The 18827-nt window shown below is 41.7% G+C and overlaps 1 protein-coding gene across 1 annotated transcript in view; it reads left to right on the top strand.

Annotated features, from left to right (window-relative positions):
* CUNH10orf67 (chromosome unknown C10orf67 homolog) overlaps positions 1–18827 on the top strand; it is a 107680-nt gene that overhangs the window by 20574 nt on the left and 68279 nt on the right. Inside the window, exon 5 of the mRNA XM_045587761.1 lies at positions 16690–16827. Coding sequence (XP_045443717.1) covers positions 16690–16827 — 138 coding nt within the window. The remainder of the gene's footprint in view (positions 1–16689; positions 16828–18827) is intronic.

Below are 18827 nucleotides of genomic sequence, written 5' to 3'. Positions count from 1 at the left end.
CTTTGCTCTTGCTGCTTTTAATATTCTCTCTTTGTCTTTTGCTCTTGGAATTTTAACTATGATGTGTCTTGGTGTGGTCCTCTTTGGATTCCTTTTGTTTGGAGTTCTGTGCGCTTCCTGGACTTGTAAGTCTAATTTTTTCACCAGGTGGGGGAAGTTTTCTGTCACTATTTCTTTCAGTATGTTTTCCATATTTTGCTCTCTCTCATCTTCTGGGACCCCCATAATTCTGATGTTGGTTCGCTTGAAGTTGTCCCAGAGGTTTCTTACATTATCTTCAATTTTCTGGATTCTCTTGCCTTCTAGCTTCTGTGGAGAAGTGTCTTCTGGCTCTTTATGTTCCAAATCTTTGACTTGATTCTTGCAATCTTCCCTTCTGTTTTTAGGACTCTGTAAAATATTTTTTATTTCAGACAGTGTATTCTTTATTTCTTGTTGATCCCTTATCATTTCTTGATGACTCCTTATTAATTCTAGTTGATCTCTTTTCATATCCTCATAGGTCTTATCCATCTTTTCTAGAAAATTCTTGAAAAACCTTATAAGCGTAGATTTGAACTCTATATCCAGACGCTTTTTGTCCTCCATTTCTTTTGTTTGTGATCTATTTTGTTGTCGCATTTCTCAGTTACAAATGGGACGGGGTTTCAGGGTGGAGCCTGCAGCTTTGGCTTCCGTCAGCCCCGCCCTATGCGGGTCCTTCAGTGCTTGCTGCCGGCACTTCTGAGAGAAAGGTGCCCTCGATTTTCGCCTGCTGCCAAACAATCTATGCTCTCCCACAATGAGCCCAGTATTGGGGTTCAGTTCAGTTGGAAGTGGAGTTGGAGGTAGCGTTCAGAGCAGTCTGGAGCCCCAGTCTCCTTCCCGTCAGGGCAATTCCGCGGCACAGCCGACCGTCCCTTCTCTGCGCGCAGTGTGCGCGCCTCCGGGACCTCCTTTCGCTGCTCCCCGGGGTTCCGCCTTACAGCCCGGCTCCCTATGGCTGAGCCTGAGTCTCCGGGGTCTGGCCTAGAACTGGGGTTCAGAGCAGTCGGGGGCCCAGCACAGTCGGAGTTTTATCTCCTTTCCGCTAGGGAACGCCTGCCAGGCACTCCGCCTCCCCCTCCTCTCTGGCTCCGTCCTCTCTGCGCGTGCCGCGTCTCCGTACCTTGGGCTTTTCCAGCTCCTCCGCGCCTCCTTCTGGTTTTCTCCTTGCTTCTCGCTGTAGAATTTCCAGTCAGTCAACCTTCCTGTAGTTCTGGGCAATATCCATTTTATATTTTAGTTGTATTTTATTGAAATTGTTGTGTGTGGCTGCGGCTAGGTGTTCACCTGGGCGCAGCCATCTTGGATTCTCCTCAAGCAATTTCTTAAATACATTTGTGGGATAGATTACTTCTCTGGCTGTGCTAAGGATGGCAGAGTGGAAGACTGCTCTGTCAACATTCTCTGAGTCCATGCCCAAATGTGTTTCCAAAGATGGCCTTGACACTATCTTCCAGCACCTGCTCTTCTGCAATGCTACCTCGCTCCTCTCCCACCAGAGGTGGGGCATAATTCCCCTCCCCAGAATCCCGCTGGTCCCAGTGACTTGCCATAAGCACAGAGAGTGGAGAAAGTGATGCTGCCTGACTCCGAGGCCAGGTTGCAAGAAGCCTTGCAAATGCATCCTTATACCTTCGGAATGTTTGCTCTCTGGATTCCCCTCTCTGATTCCAGCTGCCATGGTGTGAGAATCTCTAGCTGTGTTGAAGGTCTACATGGGGTACTGGGTGCACAGGCCTAGCTGAGTCCAGCCTTTAAGTCATCCAGTCTCCAACCATTCATTCTTCCCATCCAGACATTATGAATCAGGGAGAAGCCATCTGCGATGCCTGCCCTAATCCCCTGACCCACAGTGTTCATGAACATAATGAATAGTTGCTGTTTAAGCTGATGGGTTTGTGGAAATGTGTTATGCAGCACTAAATAGATAGTTGGAACAGTATCCCTATACTCATACCAACAAGCAATGTCTTAAGTACATTTGTTGGGTAGGTTATTCTCTAATGATTCTGGCAGAACAGTTACAGCATGGTTTAAGTTTTAGAGAAAGAACTCCAGAGTCAGACCATATGGGTTCAAATCCTGGCACTGCACTTAATTGCTATGTGACCTCAGGCAAAGTATTGACTCTCTGCCTCAGTTTCTTTATCTGTCAAATGAGGATCACACAAGTACCTGCCACATAGGCCTGTTCTGAGGATGAAATTAATTGATCTTTGTGAAGCGCTTAAAGAGTGCCTGGCACAGGATATTGCAATTATTAGCGCTTGTTAAATAAACATTTTCACCTATTCATAGTACTTCTTGGTGTTGGTAACTTTTTCTGTCCCTTAATTATCTTATCTTAGTATTTAAGTGTATAGCTTTCTGTCTCTTGATTTCAGATTTCAGATATGATAAAGTGCCCTAAGACATCTGTCATTATTATCAAATTTTATTATGTTGAACCTTATGATATTGACAATTTGGGAGCCGAAAAGGTCAAATGTTAGCAATTTCATAAAAGTGATGACAGCAAGCACACTTATTTTATATCTACTCTTACAGGGGATGAATACAATGTTTCAACATTATGCATAGTACTTGCTGTAGATACTCTGGCTATTTCTTTTGTTAAGAGAATTTTAAAGAAAAATCACGACTACATTTCTGTTTTATAAAATGTGAGTTTTATGCATCTACTGAATGGCCATATGATTTTTTAAACCTATTTATAATTAATAATGTGGTGAAATGAATTGGTTTTTTAATGTTAAATCAACCTTTCTTTGTATAAGCCCAACTTGGTCATAATATGCCTATTGTATTAATTTTTAAAATTGATTTTAAAGGGAGAGGAAATAAAGGGAGAGGAAGAGAGAGAGAAAAACATCAGTTTGGTGTGCCACTTATTTATGCATTCATTGGTTGCTAATTGTAGGTGCCCTGACTCCAAAACCTTGGTGTATGGGCACAGTGCTCTAACTAACTGAGCTACCTGGCCAGGGCTTCGCGCGCGCGCGCGCACACACACACACACACACACACACACACACACACACACCTTTGTCGTTGCTTAGGATAATTTTAATCTACATTTATCAGTGAGGTCACCTCACTCTCCCCACCCCCACCCCCGCCCCCACTGTCTTTATTGGGTTTGTTGTCAGGGTTCTGGAAGCTTCACAAATGAGTTGGGAATGTTGTTCTTTAGGAGCATTTTGTCCCTTAGGAGCATTTGTGTAAGATTAGAAATTTTTCTGCCAGAGGAGCCAGCTGGGCCTGGAGAGATTGATTGATTGACATATTTTGGACTTATTCAATTTCCTTAAAGGTTATAAGACTATTTGGGTTTTCTATTCCTTTTGATTTAGATATAGTGAGACATTTGTCCAGGGCCTTGTCTGTTTCATTTAAACTCAAGAATTTGTTGGAATAAAGGCTTAATAATATATGCCTTGTTGCTGTCCTGTATTTTATTTTATTTTATTTATTTATTTTTTAGGTCTTTTTTTTATTTCTTTATTGATTAAGGTGTCACATATTTGTCCTCATTCCCCCATTCCCATCCCCCACCCCTACCCACTGATGTTCCCATCCCCCTGTTGTCTTTGACCACTGGTTAGGCTCATATGTATGCACACAGTCCTTTGGCTGATCTCTCCCTTTTATCCCCACTCTCCCTCTGAGGTCCAACAGTCTGATCCATGCCTCCTTGTCTCTGGGTCTGTTCTTGTTCATCAGTCTATGTTGTTCACCATTTCCCCTAGATGAGTGAGATCATGTCCTACTGGAAATACATTTATAAGAACCGAAAATGAGACAAGCAATAATGGTTACGCTGAAAGGCAAATGAATCGGTCTGTAGTGAAGTTCTTTCTGGGCCAACAGTTCTTTTGAGGCCCAATTTCAATGTCAAATAGTTCCTTATGTGTATATGTCAGCAATGATATTTTAGTTCTGGATGGTGGGCAAATGGTGGTAATGTTGGTCCTGGTTTGGTCCTGGGTAACCTATAGTGATGCAATTATGGCAAGGCGATGTCAGTTGTTTTCCATCTCTGGACTGCTTCTCTTCTGTCTTCGTGGCTGGAGTAGTCCTGTCAATTCCTCTCTGTTGCCAGAATCCACATGGTCGGAATTGTTTTCTGAAAATATACAAACATATTCTCGACCAAAAGTTAATAAAGGAATATTTTCTATAAATTTGACTTGGGATCCTTTTTCATTTTTTTCCCAAATGATTTTCCTCTGGCTTGTTTTGACATCATGTGTATTTTTCATGGGTATCTTGCTGTTAGCATTATAATTAATTTTCTAAAGTACAAATCTTCTAGATGTAATTTACTTACAGGATATTTTTCCTTATATGATATTCTTCTATGACCTATATTTTAAACCCACTTCATATTTTTATTACTATAATATCTTATCCATTTTCACTGAGTTTTTAAATATCACTTATGTTTTTTATGACTAGGAATTCTATTTGACTCTCTGTGCTTAGTTGTTTAATTTTTGTTTTTATGACTCATATTCTTTGCTCATAATTTCAGTGTGGTTATTTCTACAAACATTTTTAAATATTTTTATTTATATTCTGTGTTTCACAATTTCCATAACTTCCATCTTTGAGTGTCTGATAAGTGCTGGCTGTCATTCATATGTCTTTTACTTTTGGGTTTCATGATTTTTGTGAACTCATATTTTTGTGGAAATTTCTTGGAGGCCTGGAATAGAAGTGAGTTATAGTTTAGAGAATATTTATATTTGCCTTTGTGAGACTCCTGAATCTGTAACCATTTTAATCTAATCCTCAGCCTGAGGTATTTTAAACCACCTAGAGGTATGAAGTTGAACTGCAAAACTGTGTGGACCATCTTATGTTTATAAAACACAAGAGATTTTTTTCCTCCCTATATTTGGACCCAAGTTTCCAAAAGAGGCAATTTCACTTTCAGTGGAGGAGGAGGGGTACAGCATTCAAAGTGGTTACTTCTAGTTAGTTTTTATCTCAAAGAATAGCCTTTAGGTGTCTCAATCTTACTTAGAACTGACATGCTGAGGAGGACCTGGGTAATTTATCTTCCCTGTGCCTGTAAAGAGGTGTAAACCAAAGTTGAAATTTACCTAGTTTAGCAATGCTCTAGAGCAGTGTTTCCCAAAATGTGGTACGCGTACCCCCAAGGGTACGGGAAGAGTTTGGTGGGGGTACACGTTGCACCAGAGTTTGGTGGGGATATGCACTGCACTGTTCTTAGCTGCACCTAATTCTACATTCTCATGAGTACGAGGGGTATTCAGCGTTACAGAAATTATAGAAGGGGTACACATATGTCAAAAGTTTGGGTAACACTGCTCTAGAGTGAAGGCCAGTTTCTGTCAATGTTGTTCATACTTCCCTAGATTTCTACATTCACTTAATTTTGGCCCAAGCATCCCTTACTTTGTCAGCTTCTAGGTGCATTTTACTTATCTTATCCAGAAGTTTTGTTGTTTACAGTTGGAGGGTAAGTTAGAGTTCCATGAATTTTTGAACATGCTTTCATAATCTTTTGCCTTCAACAATTTCTGAGATACTGATATACTTCTAATGTGAATGAAATGTTCTAAAAATGTGGCTACATGACTTTGGTTCTTTATTTATACTTATAGGAGTAGAAAGTCCTAAAATGATGTAAGTGCTTTATAGTCATCAGTTTTTCATACTAATGTGTGCTGGTTAAGCATGCTTAGCCAACAGTATATTAGTTATGGTTAGTAGGCTTATCTACTTTAAGAATTGGTTTAATGACACAAAAGTGATTATTTGAATCTTTGCTTTGGCTTTTTGGCATGACCTCAGACAACCTTCCTAATCCTGGCCACCCAGTGTGTTAATTAAGGCTTAGTCATAAGAAAGAGCAGAAGAGCATTGAAAAGAATAACCAAAGTGTACATTTTTGGTTAAGATGCAGCTTTGGGGTGCAGGCTAGAAAAGGTCAATGTGGGGAAAGGAGGGACGTCTGTAATACTTTCAACAATAAAGGTAAGTTTTTTTTAAAAAAAAGATGTACCTTTTGATTGTGTGAATAAATCTCTGCTGCCCCCTAGTGTCCAGTTATGGCTACAAGTACGCTTTTTTTCAGCTAGGGAGCAAGTATCTAAATATATTTATTTAATTTTAAAAGCAATTTCTTGTGTGGTGTTATAATATTTACACTTACAGATAAAAGAAGATATTTGCCTAGAAAGGTATTAATTTAGATTCAAATAAGAAAACAGGAAATACTCCAAGTATTTCAAACAAGGATTTAATAAAGGGATTTAAGAGCTTATAAAAATCTCTTGGAAAGAAGGAGTAAAAGTCAGGGAAAACGTTGCTAGCTTTCAAATTAGTAACCAACTTTCCAACATCATTTAGTGAATATATTTTCGTTTTTTGTTGATTTATGATGTTTTTCTCACTCTTAAAGACAAGTTGAGTTGGGCATATTAAAACTTTTAAGAGTTCACTAAGCACAAAGCTATCTGAATGTGGCAGTGCCCAGTGGGAAGTGGCTAGAAGTGCTCCACAAATAGGAGCGATGGGAAGGACCTGCATAGAGAAAAGGCGGGAGCAAGTCAAGGGAACTTTGTCAAGAACGTGAGTATTTGTCTTATTTGGAAAAGCCTAGTTGCCTGTTTGTGACTGGTTGCCCTTAGTTTTTTATTTCTTAACTTTAAGGTATTTGCTGTCTTTGGTTTGGTTAGGCTGCTAAGGTACTAGAACCACCTCAGTCTAATGGCCTCCTCATCATATATCAACAATAAGGTCTATCTCCAGGCTACGTGTGCTATTTTGTTGCTCTATATTAACATTATCTATGCAGTGTTTTGACCCTCCATTGCATTTTTGTATTTAATATTTTCAAAATTATCTTTTTCTATAGAATTATTACATTTTAATATCTAATAAGTTTTTTTATGTCTCTCAAAAATATCTTTGCTATATATATATATATATATATATATATATATATATATATATATATATATATATAGATTGATTTCAGAGAGGAAGGGAAAAGGAGAATCATTGAACGACTGCCTCCTGCACAACAACTACTGGATATTGAGTCCACAACCTGAACATGTTCTCTGACCAGGAATCAAATTGTGACCTCCTGGTTCATAGGTCAAAACACAGCCACTGAGCCACACCAGCCTGGCATATCTTTGCTCTTTTATTCTTCCAGATAAAATTTATCTTGTTACTTCTACTTAAAATATCCCTTCCTTGGCATTATATATAAATAGACCCAGTGCATGAAATTCATGCATTGGGGGGGGGGGGTGGCCCTCAGCCTGGCCTGCACCCTCTCCAATGTGGGGCCCCTCGGGGGATAATTGGCAGTCAGACATCCCTCTCACAATCCAGAACTGCTGACTTCTAATCACTCGCCTTCCTGCCTATTGCCTATCTGATTCTGCCTGCCAGCCTGATTGACCCTAACTGCTCCCTTGCTGGCTTGATTGCCCCTAACCACCTTTGCCTCGGCTCGACACCCGGGACCCGGGATTTCCTCCCTCTGGTCAGCCATAGGTGTCCAAGCCAACTGCAGCCACAGGGGATGGTGGGCAGGTGGCTTCACCTGGGCTGCAGCTGCAAGTGCTGGCTCCCAGGCCATGGGGTGGGAGGCATCTCCACCTCCTAGCCACAGCCAGCCCCAGGTACTGGTGCTTGGGACTGTGGAGTGGGCTGCTTCTCCATCTACCGGGCTGTAGCCAGCTGTAGGTGCTGGCACCCGGACTGCAGGTGGGAAGCTTCTCTGTCTTCCCTGGGATGCAGTGTGAGTGACTTCTCTGGCTGGCTTGTGGCCTGGGATCATGGGTAGGCTGCTTCTTCATCTCTCGGGCTACAGCCAGCCTCAAGCGCTGGGGCCCAGTTTGTCTGTCTTCCCCAGGAAGGGGCGGAAGTTTCTCCAGCGGCTGCAGCCTGGGATCACGGGAAAGGCAGCTTCTTGGTCTCCCTGGCCACAGCCAGCCTAAGGTGCTGGCTCTGGACTTCTCCAACTCCCACAGGCTCCAAGCGGCTGGGGTGCAGTGCCGATGCCTTCTTTTCAGGTTAATTTGCATACTCACTCCTGATTGGCTGGTGGGTGGAGCATATGGTCAATTTGCATCTATCTCTTTTATTAGTGTAGGTTAATTTCTTAGAGAGAGAGGAAGGCAGATGAATATTTGGTGAGCTGAAGGAAGATGGGAGGAAGATAAGAAAGTGTCCTATTTGACAGTATAGAGAGGCATAAAATGCAAGGTCAAGTCAGGCAACTGTAAATGGTTGGGTATGTTTGGAAGACGAGAGGGCTGGAGAAAGTGGTGAGAAGTGACACAGGAACATGAAGCTAAGGAATTAATATTTTATCTTGAAGACATCAAAAACTTCTAAGCAGCTTTCACAACATGCTCAGATTTACAAACTTGAAAGATAAATATTTGGAGAGGTGATGACACTTGATAAATTACTCCCCGCTTTCCCACCCAGGTCCTGGGCCAGTTGAAAAATAAAATCTATATATATAACAACCTAAGCAATTGAATGGACGATTGAACAGGCTGCTTGGGGCAACCAGGCCCACAGGGAGGGGAGTTGGGGGCAACCAGGCAGGCGGCAGGGGATGGGAGGGAGCATTTAGGGGTGACCAAACCAGTGGGGAAGGCAGTTGAGGGCCACCAGGCTGGCAGAGGGGGCAGTAAGGGGTGGCCAGGCTGGTGGAGGGTTGGCAATTGGGGGCAAGTAGGCCAGCAGGGGGTGCAGTTAGGGGCAATCAGGCAGGCAGGCAGGTGAGCAGTTAGGAGCCAGTGGTCCCAGATTGTGAGAGGGATGTCTAAATGTTGGTTTAGGCCCTATCCACAGAATCAGAATAAAACTAGCAGTCGGAAATCTCCTGAGGGGTCCCAGATTGGAGAGGGTGTGGGCGGGGCTGAGGGACCCCTCCTCCCCTGGGCACAAAGTTCATGCACCAGGCCTCTGATAAAATAAATAAAGATCATCTGTTTCACTGATAAAACAGGCTCCCGGTACTCAGTGCCAAACCCCACAATCGGGCTGACTTTGCTCCCATCACAGGCAGCAGTGGCTGGGTAGATCTCCTGCCAGTGCAGGGCGTATGCTCCTGCAATGCTTATTCCAAAGAGAAGGGAAAAGAAGGGGATGACCAGTATGTGACCAACTTTCTTCTTTCAAGATCATAATCAGATAATTGAGTGAAAGATATCACTCCACATGGAAGAAAAATAGTATTCCTGGATTTTTCTTTTTCTCTTAATTCACTGACTTTAACCATTTAGCCTATGATCAACTATGTGTGTGTCTGAGGGAAAGGAAGCCTGCTTGTACCTTCATGATGTAGCCCTCAAAAACCAACCACTTCTCTGGTAATCCTTGGTGCCCCAGAGGGCTCAGCCTGGGGTTAAGAGTATGGTATTGACATTTAACAACTGTCACTTTGAATCCAACACAGAATTTACTTCCTAGTCGATTTCTCACCTCATGTCCAGCTATGTTGTCTGATATTATACCAAGAATATTTCCTAGTAGAATGAGATGGTCCAAAATAACTGTGGTTTGTGGGTTGTTTTTTTCAATCAGGAGGGATATCTCAGCTGGAGGCAAGGAATCGCAGTCCCACTCCAGATCCCCAGCCCAGGGTTCCAGAACTGGGAAGAGAAATCCCTGAAACTCTGGGCTGTAAAAACCTGCAGGGATATTGGCTGAGTGACACAGAGGCTGCTGGAGACTCAGGAAGTCCCTCTTAAAGGTCCAGCTCCCGCTGAATTTCAGTCAGCACTGGAGGCACTAGGGGAATCAGGGACTTATGAGGAAAAACTGGATTGTCTGACATCGGGGCAGGAACTCAGGGGAGGCTTTCTCCCAGATGCAGGTGCTTGCAGATGTCTTGTTCCTGTGCTGAAACCTCCTCTGTCCCAGAGCTGACCGGCAGCCATACCTGAGTTTACATCAGTGTGCCTCATACTGTTTGCTCTATCCTGGTGATTCCTTGAGACCTTACCCCATCCAACTTTCAGTCCTACCCAAGCTGCTTGCAGCTACTTTTCCATATGAATGGCCTCTCCTGACTCAGGCTTCAGACTTTTCTAAAATGTCTTAAACAAGCAGCAGCTGGCATCAGCATGCCATATACCTATTAATAAGAGGCCCAAGACCCAGCGCTAGATCCAGCCTGCCTTGCTTCACAGCTTGGCCTTGCTGGGCACTTCTAAGCCCAATATATATAGCAGCCATCTGCAGATAACTTGGCATCTCCTGACAGGTGGCCCCAAGCAGTGGCTGACTTTGTATCTCTCTCAGGAGGCCCCAGAGCCAGTGCACCTGGTAGACAGTTTCAGAACATACCAGATTACAACTCTGCACATTCACAAGTGACACTCTCAAGGGGAAGACTCAGTGAGCACCAAAGCCCCACTGAAACAAGTCCTGCTCTATAGGGGTATCTCCTGCACAGCCACTCTTCCAATGTATTCACAGCTGGTCCTCACAGCCAATTGGCCTGTAGGTCAACTCCTCCCAGTGGAACCAACAGCAATCAAAGCTCAACTATAACAAGATGATGCACATAACCTACATAGGGGTGCACCTAGAGTGCCCAGATCAGGTGACTGGGAAGGCTGAGTCCCTGGGCCCTACTACATAAGGCCACTCTACTAATTCCAGGAGACATAACAGCTCTACATAATATATGGGAACAAACACAGGGAAGCAGCAAAAATGCAGACACAAAGAAACATGTCACAAATGAAAGAACAGAAGAAATCTCCAGAAAGAGATAAATGAAATGGAAGCAAGCAAGCTACTGGATACAGAGTTCAAAACAATGGTTATAAGAATGCTTAAGGAACTTAATAAGAGCTCCAAGGGACTCAAAGTGAGCTTCAAGGGACTTTGTGAGACTTTTAAGGATCTTAGAATTTCAAAGACATAAAAAAGGACCAGTCAGAAATTAAGTATACACTAACTGAAATAAATAATATTTTACAGAGATTCAACAGTACAGTAGAGGATTCCAAGAATTAAATCAACAATATAGAATATGAGGAAGCAAAAAATATCCAATCTTTAACAGCAAAAAGAAACAATATAACAAAAATATGAAAATAGTGTAAGGAGCCTTTGGGACATGTTCGAGGGTACCAGCATTCACATTATGGGGGTGCCAGAAGGAGAAGAGAGAAAGCAAGATATTGAAAACCTCTTTGAATAAATAATAACAGCAAATTTTTCCCCTACCTGATGAAAGAAATAGTCTCATAAGTTCAGGAAGCACGGAGAGTCCCAAACACAAGGAACCCAAAGAGGCTACACCAAGACACATCATAATTATAATACCAAGAATTAAAGACAAAGATAGAAACTTAAAAGCAGCAAGAGAAAAGCAGTTAGTAACCTATAAAGGAGTACCCATACCAATGTCAGCTCATTTCTCAACAGAAACTTTAAAGGCCAGAAGGGATTGGCAAGAAATATTTAAAGTGATGAGTAGCAAGGACCTACAACCAAGATTACTCGACCCAGCAAAGCTATCATTAAAAATTGAAGGTCATATAAAGAGCTACACAGATAAAAAAAAAAAAAAAAAGTTAAAGGAGTTGACCACCACCAAATCAGTATTACATGAAATGTTAAAGGGTATTTTTTTTTTTATATATTTTCCCCCTTTATTTTATTTATTTATTTTTTAAATCAATCTTTATTATTCATATTATTACAAAGGTTCCTCATTTCTTCCCCCCTCCACCAGGTTCCCATCCCACCCACCCTACCCCCCCCTCCCCACCCCCATTGTCCTCATCCATAGGTGCACAGTTTATGTTCAGTCTCTTCCCGCATCCACCACTCCCCCTTTCCCCGAGAATTATCAGTCCACTCCCCTCCCGTATTCCCGACTCTACTACAATCAACAGCTAATATTGTTCATCAGGTTTTTCAATCTCCTTTGTTGTTGTTGTTGTTGTTTTTTAATTAATAAACTTTTACACTTCTAAGAATAAATTTTAAAATCTAATAATTTTAAACCTTGTTTTTTTCTGCCCTGGGAATTGAGAAGCAAACTTGTTTACATGTAAACTTGCCCTTAGGCTATCAAAAGGTGTAGCCATTCAAATGTAAATGAACATATTGTTTAAAGATAGCTGCTGGTTGGAATTGGATTACCTGTTCTGGCTGGGAAGGGCTTGTCTTCCAAAGGGTATTTTTTTAAAAAAGCTTTAGGCAGATCCCCACAGGCCAGGCTGAGGGACCCCACCAGTGAATGAATCCATCTGCTCCCTGGTGGTCTCAACTACCTGTCGAAAATTCGGACAGTTGAACAGTCAGACTCTTAACATATTAGGCTTTTATATATACAGATATGCATTACATATGGACACAGGTAATACGGTGGTGAAGGCCTGGGGTGGGATGGGAACTGAGTGGAGGGAGGCAATGGGGAGGAAAGGGGTTTATCTGTAATACTTTCAACAATAAATATTTTTTTAAAGAGATTTTGCCCATAATATCAAAAGACAGCCCAAAATTATTATAATAAAAAAAAGTTGACAGTTATGCAGCAGATGGGGATATTAACCCCTTCTCATTTTGAAATGCCAAAGGCAAAAATTAAAAGATAAATATTAATTCTTCTTGCAAGACTAAAGGAATTGAAGTCCAAGATAAATATTCTTGCTATTGTGAATGAAAAGACCAAAGATATGCTCATGCCTCCTTTCTCTTCTCCTGTATTCTAGCCATGCTGTCAGTAGCAGAGTGTGGTCAAGAGATCAGTTACATGAAGGCGTTGAGCATAACAGGAGCCAGTTTACTATGGAAAGGAGATAGGCCATACTAAACACTATGGCCAGCCATGTGGCTCAGTGGTTGAGTGTTGACCTATGAACCAAGAGGTCACTGTTCAATTCCTGGTTAGGGCATATGCTCAGTTCCCAGTGTGGAGTGTGCAGGTGGCAGCCAATCAATTATTCTCTCTCATTATTGATGTTTCTATCTCTCTCTCCCCCTTTCTCCCTGAAATCAATAAAAATATATTTTTAAAATCCTATATAATAAAAGCCCAATATGCTAAATGTCTGGTTGTCCATTCAACCAAATCAAAGCATGATATGCTAATGATATGCTAAGGTAGATCAACTGCTCATTATGACGAGCACTGACCACCAAGGGGCAGATGCTCCACCTGGCAGGTTAGATTGCTCCTGGGACTGAGTGAGACAGGGCTGGAACCTTCCCATGGTCCCTTCCCAGCTGGCCAACCTCCTGTGTCCCTCCCCAGCCCTGATTGTGCACCAGTGGGGTCCTTTGACCTGGCCTAATCCCTCTCACAATCAGGGACCCCTCAGGGGGGCACATTGACTGTCAGGTAGTTCCATCCTATATAATAAAAGTCTAATATGCAAATCAAATGGCAGAACAACTGGTTGCTGTGATACACACTGTCCATCAGAGGGCAGATGCTCAACACAGGAGATAGCCTCTGGTGGTCTGTGCACTCCCACATGGTGAGGCTCACTCAGCCAGAAGCCCTGAGCTGGGCTTACGACTGGTGAGTGCAGAGGTGGTGGCAGGAGCCTCTCCCACCTCCGAGGCAGTGCTAACGATGTCTGATTGCTAGCTTAGGCCTGCTCCCCGCTAGGCCTCCTGGACAGCAAGAGGGCGCAGGCTGGACTGAGAGACCAACCCTCCTGCCCCCAAGTACAAGAATTTCGTGCACAGGGCTTCTAGTAAGTAAGTAAACACTGTGGTCTTGGCTTGGAATTGAAAGTATAGGTGTGAATTTAGGATATTTAGATATAGGTATTGTTAGTTAGGATTCTCCAAAGAAACAGAACCAAAAGGACAGGAGAGATAGAGAGACAGAGAAAGAGAGAGAGAGGGAAATTTTAATAAATTGGCTCATGTGATTCTAGGGGCTGACAAATCAGAAATCTGTAAGGTAGGCCAGCAGGCTAAAGACTAATGAAAGAGTTGATGGTTACCGCTCAAATTTGCTGACAGCAACCCCTCTTCCTCTGGGGAACTAAGTCTCTCTCTGAAGGCTTTAAACCGATTGATTGAGGCCCCCCACTCCCACCCCATTATGGAAGGTAATCTGCTTTAGTCAGTCTACTCATTTAAATGTTTATTTCATATTAAAACAAACAAACAAACAAACAAACAAACAAAAAAACCTTCACAGCCACATTTAGATTTAACCAAATTTCTGGATACTAGAAAAACCAGGCTCAACCCCTTATCTCCTCCCAGAGGCTGCCAACTAATTGTAAGGGAGGCCAGAGCTGGGTAAAGCCAGGAGCTTTTATGGGTAGGAGTAAGCTGGATAGGGATTTTTTGTTTGTTTTTGTTTCTGCTTGTGCTTTCTTTCCATCTTCATTTCCTTTATAAATTTATTTGTTGTTGTTGTCTAAAAGTTATAAAAAAAATTAAAAAAAAAAAAAAAAAAAAAAAAAAAAAAGGAAAAAAAGCCAGAGCACATTCCTGAGAATTTTTTGAAGAGTTAAGGGACAGGAGACTGGCCACCTGATTTGAAGAGGTGGGAAGGAAAATAGAACTGTTTTCCATTCATCTTGTCTTGAGTCCAGATGGTTGCATAAACACCAGTACAGCATCAGAAACATTCCTGGAGAGGAAGCGAAATGAAGCCAATGTGTCTGGGCCTTACAGTTACTTTATGAAATGTCAGAAGTAAAACTCTTTGTTCTGAAGAACTGTGACCCTCTCTGTCCTGAAGTCCACAGAGGCCGGGCACAGCCGAAAGGCAGGCTGGCTGAGCTGAGCAGTAGCTCCTGGTGGGATTTTAAATGCGCTCCCCGGGGTGGTGTGTGCTGCGTTTTGAAAATGACTCGGCCAGCCTGTCGGAACACCGCGGAGGAAGGCTGATGGGCAGGAGAGAGGTGTTAAGGTTTTCCAGAGCAGGTAACATCTGGGTTGGAATGATAAACAATAACAAAATGCTAAGGTATAAAACTTATTGGGAGCTGAGTGTGTTATAGACACTGTTCATTACCTTTTAAAATTCTTAATGATTCAGGTACTATTAATATTACAAATGATAACACCGAGATAAAGAGAGTCTGAGAAACTTGTTCAGGGTCACAAAGCTGCTAAGTGACTGCAGAGCTGGTCTGCAGACTCAGGCTAGCCTACTCTAATGTATTTCTGTTTGATTGACAAGTAGAAATTGTTGAGTGGGTTAAGACCTCCAAGAGCAAGGGCATGGAGACCTGGCAGCATGGTGTGCATGAGAACTTGCATGCTGAGTATCGGTACTGGTAAAACGCCCAGTTTGGATGGGAGAGAGGGAAGAGAAGACTCACATGAGTTAGTGGCCCGGTAAGCTGGCAGCAGATCGTGCAATGGGAGTTGGATTTTAGCCTGTTGGAGATGGGGAATTGCAATTTAGAAATATCATTTTGATCACAGTGTGGAGATTGGTTGGAGAGCACAAAAGGGGAGGGAGGGAGGCACGTTAACAGGCTATTACAATAGCCCAGGCAAGCAAGGGAGTGGGACAGAGAAGGAGAGGGCAGGCTTAGGAGACATTTAGGAGTGGACTGAATAGATTTGGTAAAATGGTGAGGGAGCAGAAGGGCTTAAAATGACAGAAAATAAGTTTCAGGTTTGTGCTGCTGTTAGTGGGGGAGACAGAATGGGAGACTGTGAAGATGGAGAACTGTGGAATTTGAGATGCCTTTGTAACACCCAGGGCATATGGGGGTAATGTGTTGTGGCCTCTGCAGAGTATTTTATTTGTAGGCTTAGCTACGAATAGATGGGAAGAATAGATTACAAAATCAATGCTGTTCTTTAAAAGTCACCAATTTAGTCCTGGACAGTGTTTCTCAGTAATTAGAGCGTCAGCCCACACACAGAAGGGTTGCAGGTTCAATTTTTGGGATGCAGATTAGCTCCTTACCCAGAGTTGGGGTGAGTGTGGGAGGTGGCCAGTTGTGTGTGTGTGTCTCTCACATCCATGTTTCTGTCTCTCCCTCCTCCCCTCCCTTCTACTCTCTCTGAAAAGCAATGGAAAAAATATCCTCAGGTGGAGATTAAAAAAAAAATCGCCTAATTAAAAAAGCTGTTATTACCATATAGGTTATTGTTTTTACTTTTTTTTTTTTAAATGTCTACTGCATATTTATATACTGATTTTTTTTTATTTTTATTAGTGGCTGTATAGACTATGTCAGTGTTTTGTTCCTGGCAGGACTCTTAATTCCACCTCAAAATATTCTTCTTATCAGTCTACTGGTATTCATAATATAGAGCAATTTATTTATTTATTTGTTTCAATCCTCACCCAATGACATGTTCTTATTGTTTTCAGGGAGAGGGAAGGAAGGAGGAAGGAAAGAAGAGAGAGAGGGAAGAAGGAAGAGAGATATGTGAGAGAGAAAAATCAATTACTTGCCTTCCATACATACCTGACTGGGGATTGAACCCACAACCTGGGTATGTGCCCTGACCAGAATAATACTCTGCTATAGGCCACGATACTTCAGCATATCAATCAATATAAATATTGTTACTAAAAATTGTGTAAACATTACAAAAATAAAATAACTTACAAGGAAGTAACTTAAATAAAACATAAAATAGTTTCTGGTGGTAGATGTCTGATTTTTAATTTCTGCTTATTCCCCTTTCTCCCTGCAGCAATTCTTTGAAGCAGAAGAAGAGTATCATCCTTCTATGCAAGACTTAACTACTGACAAAGTAAATATTTTGGCACTAAAACTGAAGGACCAGGAAGAAGTGATTAAGAAATTAAAAAAACAATTGCAAGATTATGAAGTAAGTTTCAAAGCAAAAAATAATTAATTTAAATATATGTAAGTAAAGTTATAACTTTCTAAAAGCTAGGCTTAACAATCAAGGAAAGACAGGTAATGTATCTTGGGCATCTCTCCACAACATAAGCCAGTCCAACCCTTTTCTGCTCAATGACACATTCTAGAAAACCCATAATAGTTATAAATAAGAGCAATAAGATTGTTCTCGATTTTTAAAATAATGGTAATAAAATAGATTGTCTCCCACTGCAGAAAAACAAAACACAAAAACAAAAACAAAAAAAACTATCTCCCAAGTCAGAGGCTTCCAGGAAGCCAGCTAGGAACGGGATGACCTTAGGGAGAAAGGTCGAGAACAAACTTCTCCGAGGGTTTCCCCCCAGTTCTTTCTGTCCAAGTGGGAACCAAGAGCTGCTTTACTGCTCAAAAGACTGATGGGAACAAACAGGAAAGAGAGAGCGAGCAGAAAAAGATAGACTATTTTCCTGTCAAGGAGAAGACATTTAAGGGCTGTGGAAAAGTGTGGACCCTGAAGATGAATTCATTTTCATCTCAAGTCAGCTCTGAGCCACTGGGTTATCCTGGCTCAACCACAGTCCAGGCCATAGAGAGGTTTTATTCTTACGTCTAAGAGCAAGAAGCTGATCAGATGGGTAGGAGAGGCTTGCAGGGAGGCTGGAGGAATCACAATCTATTTATTTATTTATTTATTTGTTTGTTTGTTTGTTTGTTTATTTATTTTTGGAATAACAATCTCTTGATTATCAACTAGCAGATGCTAGATGCCTCATTCATGGTACCTCTTTTTTTTTTTTTTCCCAATTGAATTTGTTGGGATGAATTGATTCACAAAATCATACAAGGCTTCAAGTGTACAACTCAACAAAGCATCATGTGCACAGGGAATCATGTGCCCATGGCCCCAAGCAAACTCTTTTTCTGTCCCAATTCCCATCCCCCTTTTCACACCTCCACCTGCCGAGCCTCCTTCCCCACTGGCTATCACCACACTGTTGTCTGTGTCTATGTGTTATATTTTGCTTAATCCTTTCTCCTTTCATCCAGTTCCCCAAACCCCTTCCCCTCTGATAGCTGTCACTCTGTTCCATGTGTCCTCGCTTCTGTTTCTATTTTGTTCATTATTTTATTTTGTTTATTATGTCTTTCTCTGACTGGCTTATTTCACTTAGCATAATAATCTCCAGGTGTATCCATGCTGTCACAAAAGGTAAGATTTTTTTTTTTTTTTTTTTTTTTTTTTTTACAGCTCAGTAGTATTTTATTGAATAAATGTACCACAGTTTTCCTATCCACTCATCTATTGATAGGCACTTGGGCTGTTGCCATATCTTGGCTATCCTATATAATAAAAAGCTAATATGCAAATTGTCCCCTTGACTGATAGGGGTGGGCTGGCTGGACCCCACCCATGCACAAATTCATGCACCAGGCCTCTAGTTATACTAAATAATGCTGCTAAGAACATAGGGGGAGATATATTCTTTTAAATTAATATTTTGGGTTACTTTGGGTATTTTTCAGAAGTGGGATCACTGGATCAAAAGGCAATTCCATTTTTAGATTTTTGAGCTAACACCATACTGTTTTCCTCAGTGGCTGCACCAGTCTGCATTCCCACTAATAATGTACAAGGGTTCCCTTTTCTTCACATCATTGCAGCACTTGTTTGTTGATTTATTGATAGGCATTATGACAGGTGTGAGGAGATGTCTTACTGTATTGTGGTTTCAATTTGCTTCTCTCTGATGATAGTGATGTTGAGCACTTTTTTTCATATGTCTCTTGGCCATCTGTATGTCCTCTTTAGAGAAGTGTCTATTCAGGTCCCTTGCTCATTTTTTAATTGGGTTGTTTGTCCACTTGGTGTTGAGTTGTATAGTTTATTATACATTTTGGAAATTAACTGCCTTATTGATCTGCCATTAGTAAATATGGTCTCCCATTTAGTGGGATTCCTTTTCATTTTGTTGATTGTTTCTT

The sequence above is a fragment of the Pipistrellus kuhlii genome, unplaced genomic scaffold (genome assembly GCF_014108245.1).
Source record: "Pipistrellus kuhlii isolate mPipKuh1 unplaced genomic scaffold, mPipKuh1.p scaffold_m20_p_1, whole genome shotgun sequence".
Classification (NCBI taxonomy): Eukaryota; Metazoa; Chordata; class Mammalia; order Chiroptera; family Vespertilionidae; genus Pipistrellus; species Pipistrellus kuhlii.
The sequence above is the reverse complement of the archived record's forward strand: the minus strand, read 5'-3'. Positions and strand labels throughout refer to the sequence as shown.